The 14,134-nt window shown below is 37.8% G+C and overlaps 1 protein-coding gene across 1 annotated transcript in view; it reads right to left on the bottom strand.

Moving 5' to 3' along the window:
- Positions 1–14,134, bottom strand: part of PREX2 (phosphatidylinositol-3,4,5-trisphosphate dependent Rac exchange factor 2) — a 181,531-nt gene that overhangs the window by 24,335 nt on the left and 143,062 nt on the right. Inside the window, exon 35 of the mRNA XM_086609368.1 lies at positions 10,926–11,040. Coding sequence (XP_086465494.1) covers positions 10,926–11,040 — 115 coding nt within the window. The remainder of the gene's footprint in view (positions 1–10,925; positions 11,041–14,134) is intronic.

Genomic DNA, 14,134 nt, shown 5'->3' with positions numbered 1-14,134 from the left:
TTTAACCCAGGAACCCTAGAGGAATTTTTTTTTCTTACTACCTTATAAGCAAATTCATTGCTTACCACAGATGAGCTATCATTAAACATCTCATAAGCAGAGGAAATGTCTTACATATCTCTGTGATAAGATTGCAGTTTCTCTGCGGTATTGCTTAAGGAAAAAAAAAAAATTGTCCATGCCTATGGCAGATGATCTTTAAAGGTCTCTTCCAACTCAAACTGTTCCATGATTCACCAATCACAAAACTCATTCTCATGGTTGAAAAGCTCCTAAAACCTGCTGAGGCAGTTGAAAATAGAAACACCTGGTGGACTTCCCTGCCTGGATGAGGCATCCAGTGAGAACCAGGCAACAGCCACCACTGCAGCAATTCTGGCAAGGTTAAAACAAAACAAAACAAGAAAAACCCCACTGAACTGTGGAACATGTAGGGGGAAAAAAAACCCAAACAAACGATTCTTGAGCGGAAACCTCAAGGTATCCCTATGATCCAGCTCCATTGCCTGTGCACAAGGAGCAAAGGTCAGAGCTGAGCCACAACCAGGCTGGAATGATGCAGTGTGGTCACCAAATTTCAGTTGCAATAAGATACGAAAATAAACACTGAAAAGATTCGATCCTTGCATCCTAACTCTCAAATGACAGGATCACCTGGATCTTCCAGTCATGAAAACGTTGATTCATATAACACATATGGATAAAAATAGCTCTCCCCACTTTTTAATTGTTCTATCCATGAGAGAAGTTATTCACATTGTTACATACTTGCAGGGCAAGGGTGCAGACTGCAGATTTGAATCGCCTTTTATTCTTCAGTAATCTGCAATAACTGAGCTGACAAAAACAAAATCCAGCCACCTTTAATTCTAGTAGACTTTGCTTCCCATAGCTTCGCAGTTTTGAAAAGCATCTTCTCCCACATTTAAGGTCTGAATTAATCCACTCAGAAAGCACAACAAAGCTAATCTAGTTCTATTATTCCATTAAGCCTGTTGCATGATCCAGAATGTACTCTGTGTCAAAGGAAGCGGGAGACTATTGGAAGGAAAAAAGGTTTGCAGAGAAAATTACTCATAAATCACTTTGAGTGGCCACAGCACATAAAAGCTACCTCAGCAGCAACAGACCAACCTTTTTCTTTGTTAGCAAAGCTAAAAAACAAAGCATCGCCCTGCCGTTCACTGAACATTATCGAACTGAAAGCCTATACTATTTTTTTCCTGCCATGCCATAGGAAAATGTGCTTCATTCAGAGTCTGTTCAGCACTCCCATGCTCTTTGGACTGTTATTTCAGTAAATTCAGATGCATTAAATGAAACTAAAAACTAAATATAGAACGGTACACACATTAATGGAGTACACGAAAAATAATCAACTCAGGGTACAAACCCAAGCAACATCGACACTAGAACAGGATATACAATCATAGGAATTACCCCATTAATTCAGCCAATTATTCATTAACCTAAAGAACAAACAAAAATCAGCTATCCACAACATTAATTTTAAATATAAAAATATCCCGTTACAAATGAAACTATTCCCCCCTCCACAATCAGATAACACTCCCAGATGTTTCTCAAGTGCTTTATTTTTATTGCTTTTCATAAAAACTGTCTTCAGTATTTTACAGAACATGACAAACTGTGGACAGCATATAAATTTCCAAAGCACTTCACTTAATTACTAAATGCTTGTTAAAGTCCTTAATCATATTTTATGGGAAAAGTTAATAGCAATCCTGGCATGGTGCCCAATTTGGACAATATTTTCTAATCCATTTGAAATGAACAAGAATGAAATCATCGTTCTTTGTCTGCAAATGTGATGCTAGTTTTGCTTCTAAAAGCCTCACAATTTCTCTAAGCTGTAGCAGAAAAGCCTTTCTTTAAAATAAAAAGTAGAAAATCCAATAGGCATTAAAACTACAGGGGATCATTGCTGTGTTCCGCTTTTGTAAGGTATCCCCTATATAACAATGTCAAATAATAGGACAAGTAAACCAGGGGAAACTTGCACTGGAATGAGGTAACAAAAGAAAAGTTTTTTTTTTTCAAAAAGAAAAATCTATCACAAGATGAATGTTTTTCCAAGATGTTTTCCCAGAACTTGAGTACAAAGGAGATGCAGAAGTATTACTGGTTTTTTACTAGTGAAATATTTTACAGGGTACCCTTCAAAATTGATGTGGACATGTAAAATCCTGAAAATGTGAAATACTGAAAACCGAACTCTAAGGAGGCTCCAAATCTGTACAGACATGCATTCCTGAGTAACTTCATACACACAAATAATTCAGGCAAAGCCAAGTTTCTAGTCTTACTCTCAGTTTGTTGTTCCAGAAAGCCTATAGGGTTATCCTAGATGTTGATCATCTTTTCTTTTAAATATAAGGATAGAAAAGAAGTGATTGGAGTGAGGGACAGGGAGGAGGGCAGGTAATTGCGTTATAGTAGTAAATAAAGGTAAATTGGGTGTTCTGCTCTAGAAAGGTTTTGCTCTGATGTTACAGCAGAGAAAAAGTTAGTCTTTTCTATTTTCTTCATCACTGTGGCATACATATAAATAAATTCATACCATCCTCAACAGAAGGATGGAAATGTGTTTTAATTGTACTCAATTTTCAATCCCTTGGTCACAAGATATTCAAGATCATGTAGACAAGCATGGTTAACACATGGCAAAGGATACATCAGTACAGAGGTACAGAGTCAAAAAGCACTAGAATTAGTATCCCTAATTCTTTTCTTCAGCACAAACTACAAAGCATACTATTTATAACATAGAAGTATATAGAAGTTGTTCCAGGGGAGGTTTAGATTTGATATTAAGAAAAATTTCTTCACTGAAAAGGTTGTCAAGCATTGCAACAGGCTGCCCAGGGAAGCGGTTGAGCCACCATCCCTGGAGGTATTTAAAAGACATGTAGATGTGGTGCTTAGGGACGTGGTTGAGTGGTGGACTTGGCAGTGTTAGGTTAATGGTTGGACTCTACAATTTTAAGGGTCTTTTCCAACCTAAATGATTCTATGATTCCTGGCTTACTCCAGGCTCAAAGTGACAAACCAGCTACTGTCAGTCTCTACTGTAAGTGTAAGCAAACAGAGCTCTGGGAAACAGTGCAGTCTACAGGGAGGAAGATGTGACTGTAAGATGAGACAAGCAAAACACTCAGAAAAGAGGAGAATCATTAGATTTAATTATGCACAGAAATATCTACAAGTTGGGAGAGGTATTAAGAAAATTTCAAGAAATTAAATTTCAGGGCTTTCTTGGCAACTGTCTGCTTTAGTAGAGTGGACTGGGAGCATAGCTGGGACAAAGACTTTCAACCCTGAAAAACCAAATTCATGATAAACTGCACACTTAAACAGAGGGGATGATTCTTCATAGTGCTCCTCATTTTCTTGTGAGTCTGCAGCATCTGGCTAAACTACTGGTCTCTCACCAATTTAAACTCTCTCCAGTCTGTGAAAAGGGCATGTTGAGAAATTGATGTTAAGATAAGTACAAGTATCTGATGTGTAAACTAAGGAGGATGCTTGCAAAGACACTGCCCTACTATCCCAGCAGGCACATCACAGCCTTACTCTCAAACCTTTATAAACATACATGCAGCAGATCATAGAAATGTCAGCGCAGAAATATGAAGACAGAAAGTCATGGACAACAAAAAATGGAAAAAATACAATTTGCTCTCTGTAACACTGTCCACTTTTCACATGCTATATTTTAATCCCTATTTTTCCAGGAATCTAGTCTCCAGCATCTCTACCTACTTCCTGAGATCACTTGAAGCCATCCTATTTGTGATGTTAAAGGGAAGTTCTCAGGCCACAATCCAGTTACAGCTGCCTTCCAGCTTCTCCCATCATTATCCAAACAGCCGAATCCACACTGAACCCATTAGTACAAACTAATTGCTTCCACATTTGCCTTTCAGACAGTAGATGTCTCCTTTATGGCTCCTGATATTCCAGACATGGAATACACTGTTAAAAAAGACAACACGCCAAACAGTCATTGGGTGGTCAGGGTTTCTACTACAGCTACGAGCTGGACAAGCTGCAGGCTCGGGCTGGATTCCCATCAGTGTCCAGGAGTGAAAGCAAAGGCTCCACCTTTGATCACTGCGGAGATGTGTTCTCTGCGTTTGCAGAGGATAAAGCAAGTAGAATGAACCTGATGGCCACCTCAGCAAGCAACGAACCAGTATATATAATCTATCAAGACACATAATTTTTCATTTCAGAACGCTACCTTTAATAAATACTGATCATACTTTGTCAAAAGTCCAAAGAAACAATGAATTTACGTTCACAGAATGGGCAAACGCTAGGAGAGAAAAAAAAAAAAACACAACAAAGCTAAATTCAAGCCAGCTGGCAGTATCTTTTAGACCAGCTAGACAAATTTAATTTACTTTGTCCAGGATCTCTCTATTCTCTCTCTGGTCTTGCTTCACTTAAATGCGATGAATCTTAATTTCTGTTCTGCCTAAAATGCTTCTCATTAAGTTCATCAGGAGACAAATTTAGCTATTATTTCCTTGTTATGTCCTTCAGAGTGAATGCTTGATTTTCAATCTCTCCTTCATAAAGATTTTGCATTTAGAGAGAGTTCAGCCACGACTATCTAGTTCATTTGGAACCACATCTTAAAAATCCAAAAGGCATTTGATTTCAAATTTTTATAGTCATATAAACTACCTGATAAATTTGTCTATGTAGCATTGCAGCCCAGTTTTAGTGTTGCTTTTTAAACACAAAGCAATGTATCAAATACTTAGTATTGAAAATAAGAAAACACTTTTTCACCTGCTTTATAAATATCCCACTGCACTGAAAAGAAAATATTTTCACAGAATCACTTTCTGAAACCTGTAACTCTCCTCAGGTTACTCTTTTCTGAATTTGATGGCAATGACAACAACTGTTAATTTTGCTCATTACCAGGTGGACAGACATGAGGGAAAGGAGAGTAAGACTAAAATCACGGGACAATAGCAGCACAAGGACAAACAGCATAAGCTTCTTAATCACACGAGCAATCTGGTTTGGAAAAAGCTTTCCACTGGAAACAGTGGGGGAAAGAATCTGCTAGGTTTAAGGTGGATTTTAATGCATTTATTACAGGATTTGATACATGATTGGTCTTAGTGATAACGCAGGTATCATCTGGAGGACCCATCAGTTTGTTCCAGAGACAGACAAGTTCACTCTTTCACAGTAATTAACCATCTGTAAGTGGATATGTCCTTTATGTCATTGTATCTCATTTATACCAAAGCAACTATTAGAGAATTTTAGTTCAGCCTGAAGCCATGAGTGCCATTACATCTATTTTCTGCCTTGCCTAAATTATACAGGATACGGAAAACATCAGCCTGCCAAGAAGCCTGCAGCTTGAGGGGCTGCTGTGCGTGTATACGTGCGTGTATAAGTAAGAAAGATGTTATATTCCTCAGATTTTCTTCCATGCTTGCATAAATTCTAGGGGCAGAAATACTTTTCTTTTCTTGTCTTTTTTAAAAAAGGGAAAAACAAACAAGAAAACCCAACAACTTGAAAATCTCATGGATTATAACATCCCTGAATAAAGAATTAAATTAAATTTGCCATCATTCTGTGGAGGGCTACTTACTTATGACACAAATTAAATACAGGAGGTTTCAGACAGAGAAACTGTTTGAAGTTACATTGTAAATGAAACACTTTAAAATGACAAATATTACATTCAGCGTAATCAGACGTTCAATATAATGACAGTAGTTAGCTAATCATTTGTCATTAGAGTCACTGATTATAATTGCTTCCTTAGCGTAACAGACTTGCATTTACCTCCTAAAAATGATACCCAAGAAAGCAGCAACATAGGGAAAAAAAAAAAGCACTAAAAATGGCCTTTTTCCTTTCCTGCTTTAATTTTTCTTCTATTACTGCTGTACAACAGGCTACAAAAGTAGCTGCCAATAACCCTGGACACAGCTGACTTCAAAGAATAATTCCAAATCACACAGAATGGTAGGCAGGAAGGAAGGAACATTTTTTCCAGACCTTCTTTGTCTATTGATGCACAGGCAAGTTAATTAGTACACAGCGATAATTAGCACCCACACCAGTGGTGGGGATGGATAGCAACCCTCAGCTGTCTTTCCCACAGTGTGATCCTATCTTTGGAGTGAAGAAGTGGGTCATCATGTAGTCAGGGTTGTCACAAGAAAGTGCCATGCTGGGGATAAAAGAAAAGTTATGGGAAAGTAGAGCTCTCTTAACCTCACCTTCATCTATTATTTTGCTTATTTCCCTCTGAATATTCCCAACGCAAGCCACCATAACATCGCAAACCAAATTTTAAAGGTGTTTAGATGTCTAAATTCAAGCTTGAGTGCTGAAGAGGCATTAAAAATGCTTATGAATCTAAAAGCCAGTGATTTCACTGATTTCTCATCAGCTAAAAATTATCTGCATAGACAGTTTTGGAATCCAAACAGGTATACAGATGTGCAGTTTTAGGCACCCATATTCCAACATAGTTTACTCTTGCAGACAACAACGTGCAGCGAAACATACTGTGGAGACCCAGAAGCTGGAAGCATACTTGGTACAGCCACAGTCCTGCATCCCACCGAATGACCTGTGCCCTGAACATCCTCTCTGCCTTTGAGATAGATCCCTCATGTGCACAAACGTGTCCAGGAAAAAAACTCTTAAAGAGCAGATGTGCTTGGACTTTTCTGATTAAGAAGCTAACCAGGAGCCTCTGTAGAAAACTGCATTTTAATAAAATGTCATAGGAGGGACCCAAATTTTTCCCAGAAACAGAATTCACAAACAAAAAAAGAAAGACTAATCTGATAAAACGTCAAATACTCACAGAGAAAAGACGACTGGAAGAGCAAGTTTCCTTACTACTGTAGACTGAAAGTCCTACTTTGAGCCATCAAGTCCAAACCTCTGATAACTTGGACAAACATTACTGAAGTTGTCATTCCTACACTCATCAAGGTCCATTTTAAAAAACGGCTTATTTTTTGCAGGTAGCTAATCCAAAACCTGATTTCTCTGAGGATAAAAAGTGTTCTCATATTCAACCAAATGTTTTATCTTAAAGTCACTATTCAGGCCAAGGACTGGCTGAGTAATGGCCATTCAGTTAACCTGTCAGATGGGGCCTGTCCCAGCTTCCAACAGGCCTGCATTGCCACCAATCTTTTGGTTGAAGTCGTGACCATAAGATTTATTTCTATGTAACATAATAATAGCTACCATATTGAATCTCACTCTACAGGAGAGAGACCTTTACAAAACATAAAAAAATCATATTCAAAGGACAGAATGCATTCTAATTAAGTAATTCTTAAAGCAGTAATGCTTTAAAAATTACAGCTAAGGTTTACTCTCATGCTTTTACAACTACACAACTCAAGATTTGCAAGAGAATACTTCAACCAACCAAGCAGTCCAAGTAAATAGAGTGCATTTCTGAGTTTTTGTTATTCCTATCAGCACTTGTAGTAGTTATAGATTCAAACTCCATTGTGGCCTGCGCTCTTGAAGCAGAACAGTCTCTGGTATCTGTGAAAGCAAAAGGACTGATTCAGGAGGAAAAAAGACGATTCAAATGGCAAGGAGCACCAAAGGATGAAAATGGGGAAAAGTGGGAGGAGGCAGGAGAACAAAGAACAGGCTCACTTAACATCAGCCTCTGTACAGGTCAGATACACAGGTTCTTTCTGGTCCTCTTCTAATTTAGAAGGCAACTGCTGAGCTATCAAACACATAGTAATAAAGACCTTTAAAATCTTTGCTGACCTAATTATTTTCACTTGGTTGTACTGCATGTTTCTCATTAGCAAACAGTTTGATGAGGTTAAATTTACATTGCTGGCAACTACTAGCACCAGATCAACTTGCAAACAGAATTTGAGCATAACTTTTCCTTCCTTATCAGTGTCAGAGAAACAGAATTGGTGAACTATAAAAATAAGTGCAATCTGGCTGACTGTGAAACAGAAATCCAGCACGATTAAGAATAATTGTAGGCCAGATGCTGAAGATTTCCCAGTAGTTTCAGAAATTTCATAAACTAGGTATTGGTTGTTTTTTTAAAAAAATAACATCGTTATTGTGATTGCTGGGGTAGGGGATGTTGCCTCAGGAATCGTAGAAAAAATCAGCTTTGCTAGACTTAGGAAAAAAGTTAATGCAAATAGCTAGGGTTAAGTCTATTACAGAAGATGGAGGGACATTCTCTCCATTCCACATAAGCATGAAATTCTGTAACCAATTTTGAACTTTCAGGCATTCTCATAAAAATGACAATCTTATCATTACTATTTCATAACTGAAATAGTATTTGCAAAAGCCCCAGAGCAAGAACCATGAAAGACAGAAGCTCTTATGATGCTCAAATCAGTGTCAAGGAGGACAATTTTGCACCTGGATTTATTGTATCACTTCTGATATTGTGGAAAAGCTGGTCACAGTTCCATAGTTATGAATGAATTTTGCAATAAAAGCAAGGATTCAGCTTCTTGACTTTATATGATGGATAAAAGTTATCTTTCCTGAAATCTACTAAAAATTTACTAATATATCTTTTGATTCACTCAAATTTGTAAATGAATTCTTTTAAGGCACACATCAGTATCAGATTTGTCACTCAAAAGACACCCCATTTCTCAAAAATGTTCTATGTACTCAAACTTTAACAAGACTTCACCACAAAAAATTAAGAGATAGCTGAACAAAGGTACTACTCATTATTAACTTTACCGCCCTGCTTGGGTACATCCCAAGTTAGGCCAATGCCTCTGTAAGTGGGACCATAGACAACAAAGTGGTCTCCTCTGTTTCACATTATTAGAGCATTATTATTCAAATGCATCAGGAATAAAAGAAGCTGGAACTTGTGTCAAGAGTTCCCATCAACAGATGGCTTGGCTGCCAACCAGTGGTTTCATTCCCACTAGTCCCCATCCTCTTCTCTCACTACTTCTTCCTTTGCTGTTGCTCTCGTTTGCTTTCCACTGCTGTAATGATGGAGAGATTATAAGATGGTCATCAGCTGGTCATTTCACAAGCAAGCAATGCATTCCTTTTCTACGGAGAATGGTTTATGGATTCTGTCTTGGATGACTTATTTTATTACTGATTAGGTGGTTCTGCACAGAGGATTTCTTCCACGTGAAGAGTTTAAGATAGTATTACTGCACTTGAGTATGTTTCCAGGGAATATTTAATTTCGCTTTTTTGTTCTCCTTTAGAGCAATTATCCAAATGTTAGTATCTTTTGCTGCTGTAGTTACTTTATTAGATTCTCCTGGCCAAACACCTACAGAGGCTAGCAAATGGCAGAACAAGAGTGAAGCATCTGCTTTTCTGTTTTTCCTCTTCACGTTATGCCAGTGAATTCCTGAAGCTTTTTGTGCTTCATTTAAGAAATGAGTAGAGTTCACCAAAAAGCAAACAAAAAATCAATTACTGAATGTTTTCATCAGACATTAGATGGCTGGAAAAAAATCCAAAGTTTTCCTATTCTTAGAGCTGCCCATGGTAATTTTTGTTGAATTCTAACTTTTTCATAGTAACTTCTTGCAAAACTGGGCCTTGGAGGTCAGCAACTGATCAGAGCTGTGACTCACAACACCGTAAGAGGAATGTACCTCATTAGAGCCACAGCATGAATGGGGGTCCTAACACATGAGGTAAGCAAGGTCAGGGAACACTAGAGCATAAAGTCAGGAAGAATTTCTTTTAAGGATTTTCATGGGGGCTAAATTGGGCCTATTCATAGAAAGAACAGCACAAAAAGTCTTGCTTTGTCCATCTGATAAAAATCTCTTTCCAACACCAGCTGATTTCATCTAGGCCAAATATTGGCATGACCAAAGCTTTCAGTAAAATTGATTTATAACATAACCATTGTCAAATTAATACTCAGGAGGAAGTTTATTTTCCAAATAGGAAGTACTAATACAAGAAAGTGGAAAATAGACTAAATAAATACTACATTTGTCATTACATAAAAGTGCACTGACAGAGGTGTCACAAAAAAATGATGTATAAAGCACTCACCAAATACAACTGGCTTCAAAATCACTTTTGCTATAGTACTACTTAGATTAAAACAGAATCTAGAAAGTCCACCGCTTCGATAACACATTAGAGAAATACTTTTGCAAGATCCATGAAGAAAACCTTCCAAAGACAGGAGTGGGCCAACAGGTGAAGGAAGTGGGGAAAAAACCCAGACCCTCATTTGTCTTTTTTCTCCTTCTCCACAGTCTTTATTCTCTTTTTTTAACTCCTATTCTCTGCTGCTTTTAAAAGCTGCGTAACAGTCTAATGAAATGATAGTGTTTCCGTCCGATTCAAGAATTTTAAAAGTGCATAGATGTGATTTTACTGCAGTCCTTTGCAACCTTTTTCTTCAACTCATGTGCAAGTAACACTCAAACAGGTGTTATTCACAGACACAGTGAGATGCAAGAGTGATCTATGTGCACATATTTATTATTTTACTTCATAACTAATAAATTATTTTGTATACCAGAAATTCTGTCTTTATGTGCAACTTCTAATGAAATATTTACCGAAATACACAGCTTCATAATTTTTTTACATATACTGGCAAGTACGCACTCTGTAACTCATACTTGAAGCTGATGCAAATATCCAAAAATGTTTATATTCCCATTAGTATGGTGGGTGGCAGGGAGGAAGGTGATCAGCTTTGAGGAAAACAACACTATTTTTTAAATCAGAAAAGCCAGAATCATGAATCTGGGATCTTATTCAATCACGCACCAAAAAACAATCACCATACAACACACTTCAGTTTAAAGATGTGTCATAGAAACTGAGTTGAAAAGCAGAACTCGGTAAACTAATCTTAGGAATGTTGGTTTATTACCCACCGTAGTTTCTGGTTATACTGCTTGACTTTTTCTAGTGAGGCTGCATTAATCTGGGCTTGAAATTCTTCCACTGAGACACTGTCTCTGTAATAATATCCTTCCATGCTCTCCAATGCTGTGAAAAGAGAAAGGAGAATGAAGAAGAGAAATATCAGTATTAAATATTTAGTATTCGCCCTCTTTGTAGCTTTGTTCACACACTAGTGAATTACTTTTTAACCTTGAGGCTGTGACCCCACTGTGGATTGCTGAGCTGTTTCCGTATGTCATCAAATTCATACAGATCTCTCTTTAAGATTTCATTTACAAGAAAAATTGTATTTCTTGCCCTGTGGAAAATATAAAGGAGAGCGCTAGTTTGAGTTCCATTGCTCTAATTAAAGTACTCCTGCCCTGTGAATGTAAATGTGATTTTTAGTTCTGATATATCCTGGAACAGTAGAATGAGCTGGGGTAGAGGAAAGAAAGGATTAATGTACCAGCTGCTTTCACAGAGGGAGACCTAACAAGTTCTTATAAAGCATGCTTTTGGGAGATGTGGAGCACTCAAACCTCTAGTTATTCCCATTGATAATGTGAATGTCATCTTTGGGATCAAGTAAAGCAAACTTCTCTGGATCTCTGAAAAGACCCTATAAGCTCCTTTTCAGGGGTCAAGTAAGTTTCTAAAGTCAAATAATTGACTATGTCCACCTTTGTTGAATTCACTTCAACAAAGCAAGGATGAATATTGCTACAAGAACTCAGGAACTAAACAAAGACTTCCATTAAAGGAAGGATTGTATCTCACACAGTCATTGCACAGAAATTAAAAGGAGGAAAAAAATGAATGCACTACCATTCCGTTTTGGGATGTTCTTCCTAGCAATAGCTTTCAAAAAAAGAAATAAAAAAAGAACATTTCTCCAGCCCCTTTAATTTAGATAAATTAAGTCAAATCAAGCGTTCTCAAGAAATTTTGGACTGGAAAAATTAAGATTTCCCATTAAGAGGTTAACCTTATTATAACATAAAACATAGGCTCTTAGTTAAATAATTTTTTTGGAGAGAAGCATTATAGATTTTACAGTTAGGAATATCGCCACTTTAATAATCCATACACATTCTAAGAATTCCTCACCCCATCAGAAAATGCAAGCAATAAGCTGAGTTCTGATGGAAACATGTTGCCGTCTTACAGCTTCAGCTGCACGCAGAATATTAATTCTGCCTGTACTGCTTAATATGACCAGTTAATAAATAATTCATTTATTGTGAAAGAACATGCAAATTACACTCCCCTTCTGTGCTTTCAGAGTTTGTAATTCTACTTCTGTGTGAAAAATACTAAATTTCAACAGTCATTAGCTTCTTAACTTCCTTGGTACCAAGTCACACCCGAAAGCCCCCACAAAAATATCTGCTGAACTCCATTTATAATAGCACTTTAGTGCAAACAGAGTTGATAATCCATGCTGCTTATTTTACTGGCATAAAGTTGTTTTCATCCAATTAGATCACCCAACCGAGAAACTCAGTCTTCTGTCAGGACTGGCTGGAGCACACAGTTCTGCCTCTACAGGCACTGCAGGGGCCAAGCTCACGGGTGCTGGCAGAGAATCCCATAGTGTGTGCTTTGGATCTCCCCTTTTCGAAGGGTTTAATATTTTTTCTATCTGATATATTAGAAAGCTTTTTTGTAAGGAAGCTTTCCTTACAAACATGTCTTCTGTGGAATTCTTGAATCCAGGTTAGGATATTACTGTCTGAATGCATAGACAACTGAATGGGAAAAACACCTGGAAGGATGGATAGGCTCAAAGGGTAGTAGCTAATGGGACATGATCTACCTAAGGGCCCATTACAAGCAGAATACCACTGGGATCTATATTGTTCAACATCATTATCACTTACCTGGAGGTGGTAAGCCAAGTTTGCAGCTAATACTGAATTGGGAGAAGCAGTAGATATACTCAAGTGCAGGGCCCCCTACAGACGGACCTAGACAGGCTGGAGGAATGGGCCAGCAGGAACCTTATGAAACTGAACAAGGACAAATGTCAAGTCCTGCACCTGGAAAGGTAGAGCCTAAAGAGAAGCTCTGCTGAGAAGGACCTCGGAGTCGTGTTAGACAGCTAGCTGAACATGAGCCTGAAGTGTTCTCTGGCAACCAAAAAGGCCAAGAGCATCCTAAACTGTACTAATGCAAACATGGCCAGTAGACTGAAAGAAGTGCTTGTCCTCACTTTATTCAACACTCATTAGACAGCATCTTGAATGCTGTGTCTAGTTTTAGGCCCCACAGTACATGAAAACTGTTGATCAACTGCAAAGAGTTAGAGTAGAGGGCCACGAAGATGGTCATGGGGTGGAGCACATGCTCTGTGAGGAGAGGCTGAGAGACCTGAGCTTGTTCAGCCTATACAAGTGATGACTTTGAGGAGGACCTACTAGTCAGGTGCCATTAGCTATCAGAAGGTCAATGAGAAGACAGAGCCAGGCTCTTCACAACAGTGCATGCTGACAGGACAAGAGGCAATGGACATAAATCAAAACAAGGGATGCTTTAACTTGATAGAAAGAAAACACTTTTTCAACATTAGGGCAGTCAAGTAGAGGGATAGGTTACAGTTTCTGTCCTTAGATGTTTTCAAGATCCTACTTAATAAACACCCAAGAAACTCGGTCTGATTTCACAGTAGACACTGCTATGAGCAGTGAAAATTAAAGAAATTTGGTAAGAAGAAATCTTTGATATTACTGAAAATTATTAAGCAGATGTAACACTTGAATGAATCTTAGTCCTTTTCCTTTAGCTGACTACAAAGATGCTTATCCTAAGACTCTACTATTTTGGGCTTCAGGAAAAAGAAAGGGAAAAAAATCTGCAAAATAAATTCTGTAGCACACTGAATGCCCTTCCAAATCTAAAAAAACTACTCTTTCCAGGATTTCATCTGAACCAAGGTATTTTCTGTTCTCTTTCATGTGCCTTTTTGTCTGCTCTTCTGAAATGTGTCTACTGCTCAGTATTGTGACTTTCCCCTATGACTGAAATCAATCTGTTCAAAAGAAATCCACTGAAGTCTGTCTTTATTAGTTTGCTTAAAAAATCAGACTTATTTTTTTAAAAAATGTATGTTTTAAGTTTACAGTAAATTCAGCTATTTCCTCACATATCTTACTGTTTGCTATTTCCTTTTACATCCTCCCTATCTACCAGAGACCAA

The sequence above is a fragment of the Tauraco erythrolophus genome, chromosome 3, assembly GCF_009769465.1.
Source record: "Tauraco erythrolophus isolate bTauEry1 chromosome 3, bTauEry1.pri, whole genome shotgun sequence".
Classification (NCBI taxonomy): domain Eukaryota; kingdom Metazoa; phylum Chordata; class Aves; order Musophagiformes; family Musophagidae; genus Tauraco; species Tauraco erythrolophus.
Note: the sequence above shows the minus strand (reverse complement) of the source record. Positions and strands in the feature narration are given on the sequence as shown.